The sequence below is a fragment of the Polyergus mexicanus genome, unplaced genomic scaffold (genome assembly GCF_030449975.1).
Source record: "Polyergus mexicanus isolate NDT 795.1 unplaced genomic scaffold, iyPolMexi1.0 SCAF_22, whole genome shotgun sequence".
Taxonomy (NCBI): Eukaryota; Metazoa; Arthropoda; class Insecta; order Hymenoptera; family Formicidae; genus Polyergus; species Polyergus mexicanus.
Genome location: NW_027223342.1, coordinates 4,568,197 through 4,588,643, shown reverse-complemented (window position 1 = coordinate 4,588,643; position 20,447 = coordinate 4,568,197). Strand labels below are relative to the sequence as shown.

Genomic DNA, 20,447 nt, shown 5'->3' with positions numbered 1-20,447 from the left:
GTTGTTGTTGCGGTGTCCTTGGACATCCGCAACGCATTCAACACCCTGCCCTGGAATAGGGTGAGGGAGGCCGCTGTCAGCTTTGGCCTCCCCCCCTACCTAGTGGGAATCCTGGAGGCATACTTTCGGGACAGGCGGCTAGAGTACACTGACAACAGTGTACTCCTGCGCGGAAGGGGAATGTACTGCGGGGTTCCGCAGGGGTCAGTCTTGGGCTCCACTCTGTGGAACCTCGCGTACAACAGAGTCCTGGACACCGCCCTCCCCCCCGGCTGCAGCATCGTCGGATATGCCGACGATACCATCGTGCAGGTCGGGGGGCTAGCTGGGGGGAAGCTGTGCGAACAGCCAATGTGGCGGTGGCGTGCGTCGTTCGTGCGATCCACGGCATGGGCCTGGAGGTGGCGCCTCGCAAATCCGAGGCGCTCTTCCTGCACCGGAGGGGGCACGGCGCCCCCCCGGAAGCGGCTCGTGTCGTGGTGGACGGCATCTCCGTCCGGGTCCACTCAGTTGAAATATCTGGGTCTCTACCTGGACGCTACCTGGAGCTTCAACGGGCACTTTGCGCGCCTGGCCCCCAGGGCGAAGGCGGTAGCTCACTCTTTGAGCCGCCTGCTGCCTAATCTGGGTGGACCGGATGGCAGAGTGCGCCGTCTATATGCGACAACCGTCCGAGCAGTGGCCCTTTACGGGTCACCTGTTTGGGCGGATGCCCTGATGGCGAGTAGGCGCAGCAAGGCGCTGCTGCACCGAATCTTTCGGCGGGTCGCCATTAGTTATCCGCGGATATCGGACGGTGTCGCATACGACGGCCTCAATACTTGCGGGACTGCCGCCCATTGAGCTGTACGCGCAGATGTACGCCGAGATTTATCGGCATACCAAGGAGCTCGGTGAGCTAGGCGTGTCACTGATCCCGTGGGTCAGGGCCGTGAGGCTCCAGGCTCGGCGATGCATGCTGGAGAGGTGGTTGGAAGACCTCTCCAATCCCCGAGATACTTCGGGGAGGCACGTCGTCGAGGCCATCCGCCCCCGTTTAATCAAATGGGTGGAGAAGGCGGGTGGCGAGGTGTCGTATCGTATGGCGCAGGTACTTACGGGCCATGGGTGTTTTGGCTCGTACCTGTGCCGCATCGGGCGCGAAGCGGACGCGCGCTGCTATCACTGCGGTGGAGACGAGGACACGGCGCAGCATACGCTGGAGATTTGCCCGGCGTGGGCAGACGAGCGCAGTGTCCTCGTCCAAAGTTTGGGGGATATTGATCTCTCGCTCTCGAGCGTCATTGCGACGATGCTCGAGAGCGGGGGATCCTGGGGGGCGGTCTCCTCCTTCTGCGAGACAGTTATGCGGCAGAAGGAGGAGGCCGAAAGGGAAAGAGAGCGTCTCCCCGGCGGACGCCGAAGTAGGCTTCCCCAACGTGGTGGTGCGGCCGATGTCGGGAGGGGTGTGCGGAAAGAGCCTTTTGCTGGCAGGACCCGCCGCCCCTCGGCGACTCCCAGCCGCGGAAGCGCGGTGCAGCGCCGCGCCAGAAGGTCCCAACGAGGGGGGTCGACGGGCGCGGGGAAAGTTGTCCCCTGCCGCCCACGAGACCCTCCCCAGCCACGGGGCGGCACGGGTGGGGGGAGCGGGCCGGGGACCTATTGGCTCCGATCCACATCGGCTCCTCCCGCAGACGTGCAGGGCCCGCGCACAAGACGGGCCCGGTGGCCGGGGACCCGGGTGGGGTACCCGGGCCCGGCCACGCCAATCCCGCCAAGCCATCGGCGGGAAGTGGGTGACAGGGGCGGTGGTCCCCCTGTCCCCAGTACGAGCAGGAGTCCCCATAACAACGGGGACCCTGGGGGGGAGCATGATTCTTCCCCCCCCCCAGCGGGCATGGCTCGTGGGCGGAAGGTCTCTCCGAAGTGCAAATGCCAGTTTCCGAAGAGACCTTCAATAACGCCCAGTCGTAGGCTACCCGGAGGGGTTTTAGTGGGTAGTCCCCCGGCTGTTTGTTTAAGCCGGGGGTGAGCCCCACATAACCCCGCCTCGAACCCCATCGAGGCGGGGTATGCGTAAAGGCATTTCCCCTCCGTTACAAAAAAAAAGGTACAAGCAATATATAACGATGGATTCTCGCGTCTTAGCAACCACATATCGATACTGCTTATATTAGGCCATCTTTTCTCACCGCGCGGTAATACTCGCGTGAATAGACTGATTTTTTAAAATTAATTTCTCATTAATTTCTCATTAATTTCTCGTTTAATCCGCTCTACCTACACATTACTGGTAGGGCGACTATTATCAAACACTCTGTATATATGTATATACAGAGTGTTCGACAAGTAAGTGATCAAACGAAAGGTGGAAATGGAAAGGGTCAAATTGTAAGAAAAAGTCTTGCACCATTTTTTCTATAACGCTTAAGGGGATCCTAAAATGACGGCCGAACTCCGACGGGTTAGCGCCCTCATCTAAGCGTAACTAAAATTATCGATAATACCGACCGAAATTATCGATAATATCAATAATTTTAGTTCCGCTGTTACCGATAATATTTCTGCATGTTTTATGCATATTTGAAAGAGAATTGTGTTCAATATGATGAAATCGGACAACATCGTGTATTTCTACTGCTCTATTGTCTTGCACGCATATCTAAGCGTATCTAAGCGTATAGATAACAGTATAACATAGACACGTGTCTATCTTTATTGCATATTTGAACACAATTTCACACATTACTTATATGGACTTATATATATATATATATATATATATATATATGTGCGTGTGTGTGTGTGTGCCTTTCCATATATCTTTCCAAGAGGAATAATATTTGGCCATGTGTGTGTGTGTGTGTGTGTGTGTGCATGTATTGTTATATATATATGTGTGTGTCTTTTATGTGTATATATATATATATACATACATACATACATACATATATACATACATACATACATACATACATACATACATACATACATACATACGATGGCACGATACATATATATGTATTATAATATATAATAACGGTTATATTGCTAATCTTACATAACTATTAAATCGCATCCGATTCAAAATATTGTAAAGCAACCAGCATACGTAAATCGCCTCTGGAATATTTTTTACAATAACCAGCACATGTAAATCGCCTCTGGAATACTTTTTACAATAACCAGCACACGTAAATTGCCTCTGGAATACTTTTTACAATAACCAGTACACGTAAATTGCCTCTGGAATATTTTTTATAATAACCAGCACACGTAAATCGCCTCTGGGATATATTTTTAACCAGAACGCACATGCAAACCGCATCTGGTATGAAATATTTACAACCAGTTCACAAAAAGATCGCTTCTGGGATCAAATATTTCGGCAATATTTAGAGCGCACATGCAAACCGCATCTAGTATGAAATATTTACAACCAGTTCACGAAAAGATCGCTTCTGGGATCAAATATTTCGGCAATATTTAGACCGCACATGCAAACCGCAACTGGTATGAAATATTTACAATCAGTTCACGAAAAGATCGCTTGTGGGATCAAATATTTCGGCAATATTTAGAGCGCACATGCAAACCGCATCTGGTATGAAATATGTATTATAGTAATTCTAAATTCTATTTAAAGATTAATTTTATTATTACAATTTTTTTATACAAATGTTTTTATGTTGTTTTCTATTTAGGAATTGCTTTAAAGATATAATCAAAAAATAAAAAAAAAACTTGAAATATTACATTTTTATATAATATTACATTATCATACTTATATTTTTGTGTAAACAGCACGGGAAAAAAATTCAATTATATCTAGCGACATATTAGTATATAGTATACATTAAAACAATTCCTTCTAGAATTATGGTATATAAATATATACCAACCTAATATATACCTAATCTTTTGACCCTTATTCTTTTTAAAGAAAGTCTGCGGGCAAAGCGAGGCAAGCGTTTCTCATTACATTTTCGCCCCATTATATGAACACACTATAACTACACAAACACAACACTCGTTTTTTAAATTCGACGCGTTATAACGCGTTATAACGGTTAAGCACACTTTTGCGGTTATCTCTCGTTACGCGTATGTACACAACACTCGCAACTGAGACTGAGACTGAGACTGAGTACTGCCGCGCACTGATATTATCGTATGTGCCTGGCTGTGTGCGTGTGAATAGTACAGTCGACTTATTCCCCGATACGTACATACATATTGTACTTAATACATGCATGCTACAAATATCGCGTAATAATAAAAACAAATGCGCATCTTTATAAACGAATATTCTGTAACCGAATAAAAAGTTATTTTCATATTGATTAAAATTAATTCGATACATAAAAACATTATTTATTAATATTTTACGACGTATCATTTTAATCACAATAATGTAATTAATGCATTTAAATTATTTTCGGATATATAAAATGCGAAATACAGACATTTGATTTTCTATAGTAACATGACATATATTACAGGGTGTCCGGCGTCAACCGCTGTGAAGTGTGCAGCGGCGCACACTATCAGGCGCGCGGTTCATCGACGTGCGCCCGGCTAAAGATCGGCGCTGATTGGCCAGAATTTACTCAATAATAACTTTTTTATTAAGTGTTATAGAAAAAAAAGGTAAAGGACTTTTCTTCTCAATTTCATCTGCTCTACCTGCACACGACCGGTAATGCGATTGACGCCGGACACCCTGTATATATATATAAATTTTATAATAATTTATATATATTAATCTAACGTGAAAGATTATAGATAAAGGGAGCCTCACGAGCGAGACTTCGGAACTCTTCGATATTTGTCGTCTCGCTTCTTCCTTCATTCTTTCTCGCTTTCGCTTTTGTCGACTCTCCAGCATCGTGCGGGGATCTTTCCTTATCTACTATATATAAACATCTTATAAAATAAAAACTGAAACTTTCATATTGTATTTTATTAGTATAAAAATAATTATAATGGATTAATGAGATTTTTGCGATTAAAATAACACCAAATATGACATAAATCGGATAATTTTAAATGAAATAAGTAATCATTATTGTTCAAGAAAGTAAGCGTTTTATAAATTATATTATTAATTTTGTTTCTCGAACGTTCTAAAGCGAGACGTTACGTGCGAAGCCTTGTTTTCATTCCGTTTTTGCGGTTTCTTCGTATCGTTCGATTCTGACAAACACCTCGTTGTCGATAGCCGATTGGCTCTCGGAATCGAACGATCGAAATTCCTCCTTTTTTGTAGTACCCGTATCAACCAGGACTATTGTACGTGGATCGCAGAGAAGGCTTTTCGTTAAGACACTTCGTCGCAAGCCTTCACCGGGAGCACACCGAACGCCTAACGCTCATAAAGTTATAATTAAACGATAATTCGCGTGTCCGCTCATATCTTGCTGTCGCGTGCGATTACCTAAGACGGTCCGGGAGTTGGTGTCGAAAGGAATAAATACTTTTCAACAAACTAAACCCGGCCAAATCATTTACGTCCTATCTCTCCGATCGGCGAAACAAATAAATTCTGTTAATGTGGACGTGTAAATCGAAGGCGCGGCTACATTAAATGGTCCTTCGAGCCGGATTTTGGAAAAACAGATAGTGATTCGGTAATTAGTTCGCGGAGTGCGAGTGAGAACGCTGACACGCTAAGGTAACAGCACTTATAAAAACTATCGCGAGACGGAGACGGTGCGCGATATCAAAACATCTATCCGCATTCCGCTGCCGTAAATAATAACGCGAGTGCGTTGAAAGGACTTCCGAGAAAATAAAGTGCGCGTAGTCAACTTTTCATCTCTTTGCATTATTAAAGTTGTGCTCTTAAGCACAACGTATCATTATTATTTGCGCCATGCGTAATCCGCAGTGCCGCGCAAATCTCGCGCTTCTTAGCGCTTTGCACAGCTTAAGTGCAATCTTTGTGCTCTTTAGCACTCCACACCTCAAAGTGCGTCCTGCGTAATCCGCAGTGCCGCGCAAATCTCGTGCTTATCAGCGCTTTGCACAGCTTAAGTGCAATCTTTGTGCTCTTTAGCACTCCGCACCTCAAAGTGCGTCCTGCGTAATCCGCAGTGCCGCGCAAATCTCGCGCTTCTTAGCGCTTTGCACAGCTTAAGTGCAATCTTTGTGCTCTTTAGCACTCCGCACCTCAGAGTGCGACCTGCGTAATCCGCAGTTACACATAGTTGTCGTACGCTTTAGCGCGCTGCACTGTTAAGTGAAAATTATAGTGCGTCTTCGCACATCTGCGTGCGACGGACCTGTCGTCACGCTTCAGCATCTCTACAACCAAAAGGTGGTGAATTGTTGCTGAAAGGCTTCATCTTATCTACCTACCGTCATGACGGACTCGCTGCAGGGCCTCCTCATCGAGCAATCTATTACAATAAGCTCGATGAAGCGAGTGTTCCCCAACTTTAAGAAAATGGGCAAGGCCAACGTCACGCAATACAAGGCGCAGAGTCGACTGGACGCCTTGGAGACATTATGGGAAAGGTGTCAACGTCTCAACGTCCAGCTTCAGCAAATAGCAACGGCCGACGAACAGCGTACAGTCAAATACTTCACCGAGGAGGAATTCTTTACGGCCGAAGACGTCTACCACGAAGCGGCGGACTACCTCGCAGACGTGATAGGTAAATTCTCCCGGTGCGACCCGACTGCGGCATCATCGGTAAGCGACATTTCTTCTCGCGAATTGTCTGGTGCGGTTTCATTGCAATTACCACGAATCCCGTTGCCGAAATTTTCCGGTAATTTCGCGGAATGGGAAAACTTCCGCGGAATATTCGAATCGCTCGTCGCCTCGAAAGAATCGCTGTCGAATACGCAGAAATTACATTATTTAAAAGCCAGTGTCACGGGCGAAGCCGCTGTATTAATTAATCATGTTAAGATTGCAGACACAAATTACGATGGTGCGTGGAAATTACTTATCGAAGAGTACGATAATCAAAACGCGATTATTCATGCGCATATTCATGCTTTCGCTGATTTGCCTATTATGAAAACGGAATCCGCTGTCGAACTCAAAGGTTTACGCGATACCGTTGCCGCGTCATTAGCCGCGTTAACAAATTTAGGCAGACCTGTTGAAAAATGGGATGACTTATTAGTCTATATTGTTTCGCAAAAATTTAGTCCACGCACACGTAATGAGTGGAATCTGCAACGCGGTAAATCAACCGCATCTCCGACGTATGAAGAGATTCGAGATTTTATGACGCTGCGAATTCGAGGACTAACCGATCATTCTAAGTTAAATGCCGATACTTCGTCTCATAAAAATAAAGGCTCAAATCGGGTCTCGGTGAATAACGTAGCCACCGAAAAATGTTTGAATTGTTCCGGCAATCATAATTTGATGTTATGCGACGAGTTTAAGCGTAAATCCGTCGAACAGAGAACTCAGTTTCTCAAAACGCACAAATGTTGTTTTAATTGTTTAAAGGTCGGCCATTTCCCGAACTCTTGCAAGAGTAAAAAACGCTGTAATTTGTGCCGACGAGCACATCATACGCTCTTGCATCGTGACTCGAATATACCAGTACAGAAGATTAGTGAAAATTTTGTTTCGGAAAACAAGACGCTTAACGCTCAACCGAGCGGCTCAGCCACCCTTGAGATAAAGAACGAGACCGCCGTCGCTTCCGTTCAAACGATTCATTCGCCGCTGAAAAATCCGCTGAACGTGTTACTAGCCACCGCATGGGTAATACTTCGTACCATCGAAGGACGTAAATTTAAAGTTCGTGCGTTGTTAGATCAAGGTTCGGCTGTTAGCTTTATCTCGGAATCGTTGTGTCAAACTATGCGCACGAAACGTTCCCGCGCGAGCCTCCACGTACAGTGTTTCGGCGAACGATACAGTGGCGTAGCGAAATCTCAGGAGTCTCTTACTCTCGAGTCTTGCAATGGGCGAGGTTCCTCAACCTTTTCTTTGACTGCTTTCGTATATCAAAAAATTACGTCATACGCTGGCTCAAAGACTAAAACCGTAGATTATTGGCCGCATTTACGGAAATTATCTCTCGCGGATCCGGATCCGTTTAGCAATCATCCGATCCATCTGCTCATCGGATCAGATTTATATGGATCGTTATTAAAGCAAAAGGTAAAACATGGTCCGACTGGAACTCCGACGGCCCAGCTTACTGCTTTAGGATGGATATTATCCGGTCCTGCCGGCACTTCTAATTCAATCACCGGTTCCGCGACTTCATTAAATTGCGTAACAATTCCTTCGCTCGATTCTCTCCTTCAAAAATTTTGGGAGATCGAGGAAATTTCTTCCGAACTTCAGCTGTCGGAAGAAGATAAAAAATGCGAACGACATTTTATCGAAACACATCAGCGTGCCGAAGACGGCCGCTATATAATACGGTTACCATTTAAAACCAACCCTCCGCTCGATATAGGATCTTCGCGCGAAACTGCCGCGCTTCTTTATTCGAAATTAGAACAACGCCTACGAAAAAATCCGGATCTCGCGAAACCCTATCATTCTTTCTTAAATGAATATAAATCTATGGGTCATATGGAACCTGTCTCCGACGAAAATCCGACGCTTAACCAAGCGGTGTATATACCGCATCATCCGGTACTACGCGAGTCTAGCAGCACGACGAAACTTCGCGTAGTATTTAACGCATCGTGCAAAACGAGCAATGGTTCTACATTAAATAATCATTTAATGACCGGGCCTAAATTACAACGCGATTTGTCCTCAATTATCCTTCGTTGGCGTCAGTTTCGTTATGTATACACCGCCGATATCGAAAAAATGTTTCGACAGATCCGCGTTCATCGAGACGATGTCGATTTTTTACGGATCTTTTGGCGATCTAATATTAATTTTCCGATACAATCTTATCGTTTGCTTACAGTTACATACGGTACTGCTCCAGCTCCGTATTTAGCCATGCGCGTTATCAATCAATTAGCTATCGACGAAGGTCATTCTTTTCCAAAAGCACAAACAATAGTACAAGATTTTATTTACGTCGACGACGTTCTATTTGGCGCCGATGAAGTTCCGTCGCTAAAGGAAAGTCGCGATCAGCTTACGAAATTGATGGCGCGAGGCGGTTTTCATTTACGCAAATGGGCTGCCAATTCTATAGAATTATTAACAGACATTCCTCCGGGAGAGCATGAACTCGCTATCGCTCGTACATTCGATAAGGATGATACGCTTAAGGTACTCGGACTTGAGTGGATACCACGAGAAGATTCGTTTCGTTTTCAAATCGAGTCTCCTTCGGTCAATATGAATACGAAACGTTTGATACTATCATTTATCGCGAAATTCTTCGATCCACTGGGATGGGTTTCTCCGGTAATAATCACCGCGAAAATTATGATTCAAGAACTCTGGCTAAGAAAACTCGATTGGGATTCTCCTATCGCGGCGGACTTATTAGAGCCCTGGAAAAAATATTGTGCGGAATTCATAAATTTAAAAGAAATTCGCATTCCGCGATGGACTGGAATGCATCCGGAAAATTTGGCTATCGAGTTGCACGGGTTCGCCGACGCGTCTAATCGCGCGTACGCCGCTGTCGTTTATTTAAGAATTCTCCGGTCGCTCTGCGAGTTTTCAGTAGTCTTAATAACCGCAAAATCAAAGGTAGCGCCGATTAAAACGATTAGCGTGCCGCGTCTAGAATTAAATGCCGTAGTCTTATTAACTCGATTGCTAAAATTCGCGCAAAAATCGTTAAATTTGCAGCATATTCCGATGTACGGATGGACAGATTCTTCGGTCGCGCTCGCGTGGTTACGAGGCCATCCATCAAGATGGACTACTTATGTGGCGAATCGTGTATCGGAAGTACAAACTCGGCTGCCGTCGATTAAATGGAATCACGTCCCATCTAAAGAAAATCCAGCGGATTGCGCGTCGCGAGGTTTGTCACCCGCTGAACTCCGCGATTTCGAACTTTGGTGGGCCGGCCCTGCCTGGTTGCGTTCCCTTTCTACCGCGTGGCCGATCCATGATAAATTAAAAGATCAACTTGAGGCCGATCGTCAGATAATCGAAACCGAAACGCGAAATACGATCGTTTGTCATGCTCAACATATTCTGGACTGGCAATTACCGAACGAAGTCTCTACATGGAAGAAGTTAATTCGAGTCACGGCACGCGTGCAACGTTTTATTAATAATCTAAAATGTCGCGCGACCAATACGAACGTGAATACGACGTGCTTGTCCGCTGCCGAACTCAAAGTAGCTTCCTTGTTTTGGCTCCGTTACGTGCAACAACGTCATTTCCCATCCGAAATTCAAGCGTTAAACGATAATTGTTTACTGCCAAGATCCAGTTCTTTGTTATCGCTTTACCCCTTTCTCGGGAAAGATAAATTAATTTGCCTTGGCGGGCGGATTGACAATTCGTCACTCAGTTATGATGAACGGCACCCTATAATTTTACCGAAACATCGAATTTCGGATTTATTAATCGCTCAAGCTCATAAAGCCTCTCTTCATGGAGGCACTCAATTAATGTTAAGAATTTTACGCCAAAATTATTGGATAATTTCAGTGCGCACCAGTGTAAAATCTCTTATACGTAGTTGTGTAAGGTGCGTACGCGAAAGCTCACGTACCTCGCAACGAGTGGCCTTCACTTGGACACAGTACAATTGGACACGGTGCAAATGGACACGTTACAAATGGACACGAGATTGTGCACACGGTTCAATTGGACACAGTGCATTTGGACACAGTAATTTTGGATACAGTAGCTTTTGGACACATAAGAAAATACGCATCGTTTACTTGGACACCGCTCAATTGGACACTGTTCATTTGGACACCGTTCGTTTGGACACAGAAAGATGCGCACCGTTCATTTGGACACCGTTTGTTTGGACACCGTTATTTGCCCACCGTTCGTTTGGACACCGTTCATTTGCCCACCGTTCGTTTGGACACCGTTCATTTGCCCACTGTTCGTTTGGACACCGTTCATTTGCCCACCGTTCGTTTGGACACCGTTCATTTGCCCACCGTTCGTTTGGACACCGTTCATTTGTACACAGAAACATGCGCACTGTTTGTTTGAATATGTAACAGATGGAGAGAAATAAAAATCATTTTGGGAAAATATAATCAGTATTCTTATAACACTTTATACTGGTAAATCTATGTAAAATATGAAATCGTGAAAAGGAGATACATTTGAAGGTTATAATATCTGTCAAAATAAAATATATTCATACTTATATATCTCTGATACTGATGTCATTAATTTTACATTGCTTTTAGCACTCTGTTTAGCCTTTCGCATATTTGGATGTCATGCATGGATACAGTGGGCTCCACTTCCGGAAGATATAACCTAACCCAAACCTATTTCTTATTTAAAACAAAAATTTGGTGTGGATTACGTCGTATAATTTAAATCAAATTTTGGTGTCCAAACGAACGGTGTCCAAACGAACGGTGGGCAAATGAACGGTGTCCAAACGAACAGTGGGCAAATGAACGGTGTCCAAACGAATGGTGGGCAAATGAACGGTGTCCAAACGAACGGTGGGCAAATAACGGTGTCCAAACGAACGGTGTCCAAATGAACGGTGCGCATCTTTCTGTGTCCAAACGAACGGTGTCCAAATGAACAGTGTCCAATTGAGCGGTGTCCAAGTAAACGATGCGTATTTTCTTATGTGACCAAAAGCTACTGTATCCAAAATTACTGTGTCCAAATGCCCTGTGTCCAATTGAACCGTGTGCAAAATCTCGTGTCCATTTGTAACGTGTCCATTTGCACCGTGTCCAATTATACTGTGTCCAAGTGCACCACTCCCCTTCGCAACAGCTGATGGGGAATCTCCCCCAGCCCCGCGTCATGCCTTCGGCTCCGTTCTCGCACACAAGCGTCGATTACGCCGGGCCGATGAATATTATTCCGTCAGTCGGCCGCGGTCAACGATCCAAAAAATATTATGTTGCCGTTTTTATTTGTCTCTCGACAAAGGCCGTCCATTTAGAATACGTAGATGATTACGCTACTAACGGTTTTCTCTCCGCATTTCGGAGATTTGCAAGCCGTCGCGGTCTTCCATCCGACATGTACAGTGATAACGGCACTAATTTTCAAGGCGCGGACCGCGAATTAAACACTACCTTTCAGCGACTTGTCGCCAACCCTCAAATACAAGACGCTATCGCTAATGATAACGTAAAATGGCATTTTATACCTCCCTCTGCTCCGCATTTCGGCGGACTTTGGGAAGCCGGTGTCAAAGGATTAAAGTTTCATTTGAAACGAGCGATTGGTTCCCGAACGTTATCGCAGATCGAGTTCGCTACGCTGCTGTGTCAAATCAAGGCTTGCCTAAATTCCCGCCCGATTTCCGCGTTACATGATGATCCGAATGACTTTTCCGCGTTAACTCCGGGTCACCTTTTAGTCGGTCGCCCGTTAGTAAGCCCGCCTGAAGAATCTGTTTTAGATATCGATTCGAATCGGCTGTCTCGATGGCAGCAAGTGCGTGCGATTTTAGAGCAGATCTGGCGTTCTTGGTCTTCTGATTATTTGCATACATTGCAACAAAGGCGTAAATGGCGAGAAAACAAACCGGAGCTCAAAATTAACGAGCTGGTATCGTTGAAAAATAATTTGGCACCTCCTTCGAAATGGGAACTTGCCCGAATATTAGACGTACATCCGGGATCGGATGGGCATGTCCGAGTAGTTACATTGCGTACTGCCAAAACCACTCTAAAGCGACCAATAACACAGATCTGTCAGCTACCGACATCAAGTGACACTGGCTCTTAAATTAATTTGCGTTTTCTTATGCGTTAATAATTAAGTTTGACTTTAATTATCGTCACGCACTGTATATGTACATATATCTATTATAAGAACGCCTATGTAAATAACTCTGCGCTAAGATTTACTGATTATGTTAATTCATGTATTTCGAGTGAATCACCAACGATCTTTATCTGTACTCTTCTCCGATTATTGTATGTTTAAAATTTTGCTGTAGAACTCTTCGGACCGTCTGATCGAGAATTATCATTAAGATGCCGTGTATCGATTATGTTGGTAGGATTTAACCAGTTATTTCGTAACCTACCCGGTATACGAGGCGAGCGGGATGTTCAAGAAAGTAAGCGTTTTATAAATTATATTATTAATTTTGTTTCTCGAACGTTCTAAAGCGAGACGTTACGTGCGAAGCCTTGTTTTCATTCCGTTTTTGCGGTTTCTTCGTATCGTTCGATTCTGACAAACACCTCGTTGTCGATAGCCGATTGGCTCTCGGAATCGAACGATCGAAATTCCTCCTTTTTTGTAGTACCCGTATTAACCGGGATTCTTGTGCGTGGATCGGAAAGAAGGGCTTTTCGTTAAGACACTGCGTCGCAAGCCTTCACCGGGAGCACACCGAACGCCTAACGCTCATAAAGTTATAATTAAACGATAATTCGCGTGTCCGCTCATATCTTGCTGTCGCGTGCGATTACCTAAGACGGTCCGGGAGTTGGTGTCGAAAGGAATAAATACTGTTCAACAAACTAAACCCGGACAAATCAATTACGTCCTATCTCTCCGATCGGCGAAACAAATAAATTCTGTTAATGTGGACGTGTAAATCGAAGGCGCGGCTACAATTTTGTTTATATATTTGTAAAATATGTTTAATATTATGTATTATTGTCAACATATTTATAATATATTATTTTTATGTATCCAAAAATTGTGTGTTGCATCAAATCCCAGCTATTTCACATAAACCTCGTCGCCCTTTTTGCGTATTACCTTTTCCACGAGATGTATTGGGATACATCGGGATTGGTCGGGATTGGCAACGCGTTGTAACTCGTATTCGTAAAATCCGCCGGCGACGGGATTTTCGCGCGAATCTTTGAGTGCATAGGTCACGGGATTAGTTTTCTTTAACGATCTTAAACACTTCGGTCGACCAATTTGGTGTGTAACCTTTGTCAAAGATAGTCTTAAATTTACTCACGCGTATCGGATCGCTTACTTTGAATCTTGCCGGTGCCGCAATCTTTACGTTGTTGTATACCGTATTTAAAAGTTTATCAGCGATCGCGGGGGTAACATCGATAGGTCTCATACCGATAGTGCGATGTTTTCGCGCATTGTACTCTCTAACGAGCCGGGACAACGCGTCGATCCACTTGTAATTTCCATTAAACGTAAACATTTTCCACATATTGCTCTTTAACGTTCGGTTAAATCGTTCCACGACCGAGGCTTTCATGATAGAGTACGTTGAATAATGATTAATGCTGTGTTTCTTCACGAGTTTCTGTACATTTGTGTTGTAAAATTCTTTTCCTCTGTCGGTTTGAAAATTTTTCGGACTTCTTCCATCGTCTCGAATTATCTTTGCGATAGCATCAGCCGTCTCGTTTCCACTCTTGCTCTTGAGCGGTACAGCCCAAGCATACTTGCTCAACATATCGATAACTGTGAGTATGTAGTTGTAGCCTTTGTTGAATCGTGCATATGGATGCATCTCGACCACGTCCGCCTGCCACAGATCGTATCCGCGTACTATGACACGTCTACGTGGGAAATTTTTTCTCGCTAGAGCATGCAATTCTTCCACGAGCAGCTGTTTTTCAGAGGTCTTTTGCGACTATTTGATCGAAGCATAATTTGCAATAATGAGATAATTCCTCCACATATATTCTTTATATATCTTTCTTCTCCTGCGCTGAATTAGATGTAGTCTGCGCGTGAGTTGCATACCGAAGCATTTTCTGCATCTCATCTATCATTATTTGCAGCGTTTGCACATTCGTCTCGAGCGTGATTATTTTCTTCTCAAGTTCTTCCTGTCTGTCTTCCAAAAGCTTGACACGTATTTCCACGTACAGTTTGTTTGCTGCATCAGTATCATCTTCCGGTTGCGCTACGCGTCGTATCTTGCGCGACCTTGCGTCAAAGCCGAAGGCTGTCTGACACAGAGCATTATCGCGCACGTAATTTCTTAGTAATCCATTCCATTGATAGTATGAGTTGTTGGGTGTTCCCAACGATAATCCAAATTTATTAATCGACATTTCGATACAAACAATAATGACAGACAGACTCGTTTCGCCGACGCATAGATTAATTTATAATAAGGCCAGCTTCGTAAAGTTCCTCGATAATTGATAATATTTCATTGTCGTGGGCATTGTTGCCGGCTTGACGCGAAGCTTCCAGCAATCGCAACCTGAACTTAGAGGCATAAACGATTGCTGTTACGCGGTGTTCGGCGTGTTTTTTCGCCCGCTGATTTTAATTTAACCGGCGGCGGTAACGGAGTTGCCCGTCCTTGGAGAAGCGCATCACCCAGTGCCCCTGCGGTGATCCGATCTTGTACTTCCTTGTACTGTACTTGTGCACGGCGAAGTGGGGCACGTCAAAGATGACGCCGGGTTCCACCTGGACCCGGATCGGTGGCGGTGGTAGCGGGCCGGTTGGCATCAGAAGGCGCGGCGGCTGAACTTCGCCGGTTCCGGTCTCCTCGGAGTCCCGCGGTCGTTTGCGGGCCGGGGCGCTCGCTGGTCGTCGCGAGCGGGCAGGCAGTGGTGGCGGAGCCTGCATCAGCTGGTGCATTTTCCGCTGATTTACATGGTCGGAGCGCTGAATCAGCGTCCCGACTTTCGGTGGCCGGCCGGGTGGTCGGTCGGCTGGGCCGGTTGGTTGCCGGTCGGTCGTCGGCGGTATCCCGTCGCCGATTCGGCAGCTGTTCGGCGGCGGCGGTGGAGCTGGGAGTTCTGGTTCTCCCAGGAGCTCATTTATAGCGGCGAGGATGCTCTCTGAATCGCACATCTTGGCCTTCTGAGCCGTTTCTTCCTGGATCTTGGCGGTTTATTCTTCCCCGGCGGTAGTGGGGGTATCATCGTCTTCTTCTTCCGAGTTGTTGTTGTCTGTTCTTGTTTTTGCGACTTTGAGGTCCTGGATGTGTATATGCCTATACCACTTCCCCCGCTTGCTCCTTAGATCGACGATTACCGGCGAGATGATTCGGCGAACTTCGAGCGGCCCGATGTATTTCGGCGCGAGTTTCGCGTTGAAACTGTCGGCTTTTTTCGACAGCGGGTGGTCCTTCTTCCACACCCATTCGCCGATGTGCGGTCTCCATTCTCGGCGCCGGAGATTATAGTACTTTTCCTGTTGTTGAAAAGCTCTCGCCAGTTGGATCCGGACGATCTTATATGCGTCATCCAGCCGTTCTCGCGTGGTATCTGGCGATGTTCTCTCGGTGGCTGGTGTGATGCGGTACGGCGGTACGAGCTCTCGCCCGTGATTTATGTAGGCCGGTGTATACCCGGTGGCGTCGTGGACGGCGGTATTAAAGGCGAACTGGAACGCGGGCAGATGTTCGTCCCAATCTCGGTGGTCTTTATCGACGAATTCGCCGATCATCGTTTTGATCGTCCGGTTGGTCCTCTCCACGGGGTTGCAGTGCGGTGCATAGGCTGGTGCGGTCTTATGCTGGATGTTAAACGCTCGTAGTCGATCGGCAAATTCTTTCGAGGTGAATTGTGTGCCATTATCCGACAGGATGGATTCTGGTCGGCCATGTCGGAGTATTACCCTCTCGGTGATGGCCTTCGTGACGGCCCTGGCGGTGGCTTGGCGTAGCGGTGTTAGCTCTACCCACTTCGAAAACCGGTCTTGCATCACGTAGAGCCACGTGAGGTCCTGGCGTGAGCGTGGCAGTGGCCCTACTAGATCGGTGGTGACTTGCTCCCAGGGTCGTTGTACATCGGTTGCGTGGAGCTTCCCGGCCGGTTGTTGCTGGGCCACTTTGTGTCTCGCAGGTCCGCACATATCCGGCAATGGCTCGGAACATCCCTGGCCAATAATAATGCTCGGCGATGCGCGGGATGGTCTTGGCTATGCCCAGGTGTCCGGCTGTTGGTGCGTCATGCCCATTCTGTAGCACCGTGTGCCGTTGCTCCTCCGGTACGCACTCCTTCCATTGTTCTTCCGCCGCGGTCTCCTTGAAATCCAAGATGTGCAGGATATGACGGAACAACTTCCCCTCGGTGATCCTGTAGTCTGGTCGGCTGGCTGGCTCGCGTTCGACTTCCGCGAATATTCGTCGGTACCACCGGCATCGGCGGGCGGTCGCGGCGCAAAGCTCGGGTTGTCGTAACAGAGCGTCGGCCACGCGGTTGAGCGTGCCCTTGTGGTATTTTACTTCGAGGTCATACTGTTGGAGCTCGAATAGCCACCGGGCGAGTCGCCCGGTGGGAGCTTCCAGACGCTGCAGCCACTTTAAAGACTGATGGTCGGTCAGCACGGTGAAGGGGTACCCTTCGAGGTAGCCCTTCATGCGCCGGATGCCCCATACGACCGCGAGGCATTCCAGCTCGGTAGCGCTATAGTTTCGCTCGACGCTATTTAGCGTTCGACTCGCATACGCGATCACGCGCTCCCCTTCCTCGAAGTACTGTGTTAATACGGCCCCAAGGCCGCTGGTGCTTGCGTCGGTTTGCAGCACGAACCGTCGCGTAAAGTCTGGGCAGGCGAGCACCGGTGCTGAAATGAGCGTCCGCTTCAAGGTGCGGAACGCTTCCTCCTCGTCGGTGCCCCACGTCCACCGAGCGCGTTTCTTAGTTAGTTGAGTGAGCGGCGCGGCAACGGTCGAGAAATTCGCGATAAAACGGCGGTACCAGGACGCCATCCCCAGGAATTGTCGGACTTGTTTGACGGTCTTCGGCTCGGGCCAGTTAGCGACGGCGCTGACTTTGTCGAGATCCGTCCGTATTCCCTCGCGATCAACCACGTGCCCGAGGTATTTCAATTGGTCAACACAAAATCTACACTTCTCCGGGTTGAGGCGCAGATTCGCCCCACGTAGTCGGCGGAACACCTCGGTTAGCAGCTGCAGGTGTTCTTCAAACGTTTCGCTAATGACTATGATATCGTCTAAGTAGACGAATACGTTTGGCTCGAGGGCTGGGCCGATGATCATGTCCAGAAGTCGTTGGAACGTGGCCAGTGCGGAATGTAACCCGAACGGCATGACCGTAAACTGATACAGCCCTCTTCCGGGTATCATAAAGGCGGTGATTGGTCGGCTGGCTGTTTTGAGTGGTACTTGCCAATACCCGTTTTTTAGGTCGAGCGTTGACAAGTATCGCGCGCCCCGGAGCTTGTCTAGTGTCGCGGTCACTTGCGGCAACGGATACGCATCCTTCTCCGTGGCATCGTTCACCTTGCGGAAGTCTATGCAGAACCGGTACTTTCCGTCTTTCTTTTTGACTAGTACCACGGGCGAGCTCCAGGCGCTCTTGGACGGTTCGATGACGCCGGCTGCCTCCATCTCGGCCACCTCTCGATCTATAACGGCCTGCATCGCCGGATTTCGCGGTCGGTACCTTTGTTTGATTGGCGTGGTGTTCCGTAGTCGTATTTCGTGGTGTATGTGGTCGGTCGGTCCCTGGATGTTCGCGAATTTTTCGAGTTCGCGTTCGAGAAAACTTTTTAGTGCCCGTTCCTCGCTTCCGGTCTGCCGCGCTAGACCCCCTGTGGACCCGTGTAGCGGCGGGGTGGTGGTGCTGGGCGTGTATCGCGGTGGTGTGAGGCGGATGCCGATACGCGTCCACAGATCCACGCCGATTAATACCGGGCTGTCGAGCGTCGGCAGGATCGTAAATGTATGCCAGTAGGTCTGGCCGGTGATCTGGATGGGCAGCTTGATTGTGCCAACGGTGTTGGTAATCTCGCCGTCCGCGAGTTGTACTTCCCCTTCGCGGGGGGCGACCTTGTGTCCCCATCGTCGTGCGGGAGTGGTGCACTTGGACACAGTATAATTGGACACGGTGCAAATGGACACGTTACAAATGGACACGAGATTTTGCACACGGTTCAATTGGACACAGGGCATTTGGACACAGTAATTTTGGATACAGTAGCTTTTGGTCACATAAGAAAATACGCATCGTTTACTTGGACACCGCTCAATTGGACACTGTTCATTTGGACACCGTTCGTTTGGACACAGAAAGATGCGCACCGTTCATTTGGACACCGTTCGTTTGGACACCGTTATTTGCCCACCGTTCGTTTGGACACCGTTCATTTGCCCACCGTTCGTTTGGACACCGTTCATTTGCCCACTGTTCGTTTGGACACCGTTCATTTGCCCACCGTTCGTTTGGACACCGTTCATTTGCCCACCGTTCGTTTGGACACCGTTCGTTTGGACACCAAAATTTGATTTAAATTATACGACGTAATCCACACCAAATTTTTGTTTTAAATAAGAAATAGGTTTGGGTTAGGTTATATTTTCCGGAAGTGGAGCCCACTGTATCCATGCATGACATCCAAATATGCGAAAGGCTAAACAGAGTGCTAAAAGCAATGTAAAATTAATGACATCAGTATCAGAGATATATAAGTATGAATATATTTTATTTTGACAGTTATTATAACCTTCAAATGTATCTCCTTTTCACGATTTCATATTTTACATAGATTTACCAGTATAAAGTGTTATAAGAATACTGATTATATTTTCCCAAAATGATTTTTATTTCTCTCCATCTGTTACATATTCAAACAAACAGTGCGCATGTTTCTGTGTACAAATGAACGGTGTCCAAACGAACGGTGGGCAAATGAACGGTGTCCAAACGAACGGTGGGCAAATGAACGGTGTCCAAACGAACAGTGGGCAAATGAACGGTGTCCAAACGAACGGTGGGCAAATGAACGGTGTCCAAACGAACGGTGGGCAAATAACGGTGTCCAAACGAACGGTGTCCAAATGAACGGTGCGCATCTTTCTGTGTCCAAACGAACGGTGTCCAAATGAACAGTGTCCAATTGAGCGGTGTCCAAGTAAACGATGCGTATTTTCTTATGTGTCCAAAAGCTACTGTATCCAAAATTACTGTGTCCAAATGCACTGTGTCCAATTGAACCGTGTGCACAATCTCGTGTCCATTTGTAACGTGTCCATTTGCACCGTGTCCAATTGTACTGTGTCCAAGTGAAGGCCACTCTCGTCGTGCGAGGCTAACCGTCCGGGCGTTTACAAATGAGACTTCGGACCCGGAATCGAGCAGGGCGTCATACATTAATCCTGATTAATTCGTACTTGTAGGTGCGGCCGTGGCGTGTACTTTGTGTAGCAGCGCCCGGGGCGCCGGCCGTCGTGGCCCCGGCCCGCTCGGCGTTTCCCGACGGCGGGTGGCATTGACGCGATAGTATGCCGTCCTTGCCACACCGCGAGCAGAATTTTCGCGGTGGGCGTTGGCAGTTGAACCGCGTATGACCTCGTTGTTTGCATCGCCAACAACATTCGTCTCGATTGTAGGTGGCGGCGACGGTCGGAATCGTCGTTCCCTGGCGGTTACGTCGGGCTTCGGTTGCGCATTCGGCGTCGATTTCTTCGAGCTCGGTGGCGCGCGCCTGCAGGTTCCCGACCTCTCCGGTTTC

At 47.2% G+C, this 20,447-nt stretch overlaps 3 protein-coding genes across 3 annotated transcripts; 2 read left to right on the top strand and 1 right to left on the bottom strand.

Annotated features, from left to right (window-relative positions):
• Window positions 1-856: 856 nt before the first annotated feature.
• On the top strand, window positions 857-6,068 carry LOC138942297 (uncharacterized). The gene is made up of 2 exons (XM_070312436.1): window positions 857-1,403; window positions 5,935-6,068. Exons 1-2 carry the CDS (start codon window positions 857-859, stop codon window positions 6,066-6,068), a joined length of 681 nt encoding a protein of 226 aa, XP_070168537.1.
• Window positions 6,069-6,343: 275 nt separating this feature from the next.
• LOC138942296 (uncharacterized) lies at window positions 6,344-12,794 on the top strand. Its single transcript, XM_070312434.1, has 3 exons — window positions 6,344-6,945; window positions 7,144-10,234; window positions 11,988-12,794. Exons 1-3 carry the CDS (start codon window positions 6,344-6,346, stop codon window positions 12,792-12,794), a joined length of 4,500 nt encoding a protein of 1,499 aa, XP_070168535.1.
• Window positions 12,795-15,857: 3,063 nt separating this feature from the next.
• LOC138942295 (uncharacterized) lies at window positions 15,858-16,415 on the bottom strand. The gene has a single exon (XM_070312433.1). It carries the CDS (start codon window positions 16,413-16,415, stop codon window positions 15,858-15,860), a length of 558 nt encoding a protein of 185 aa, XP_070168534.1.
• Between the last annotated feature and the right edge of the window lie 4,032 nt (window positions 16,416-20,447).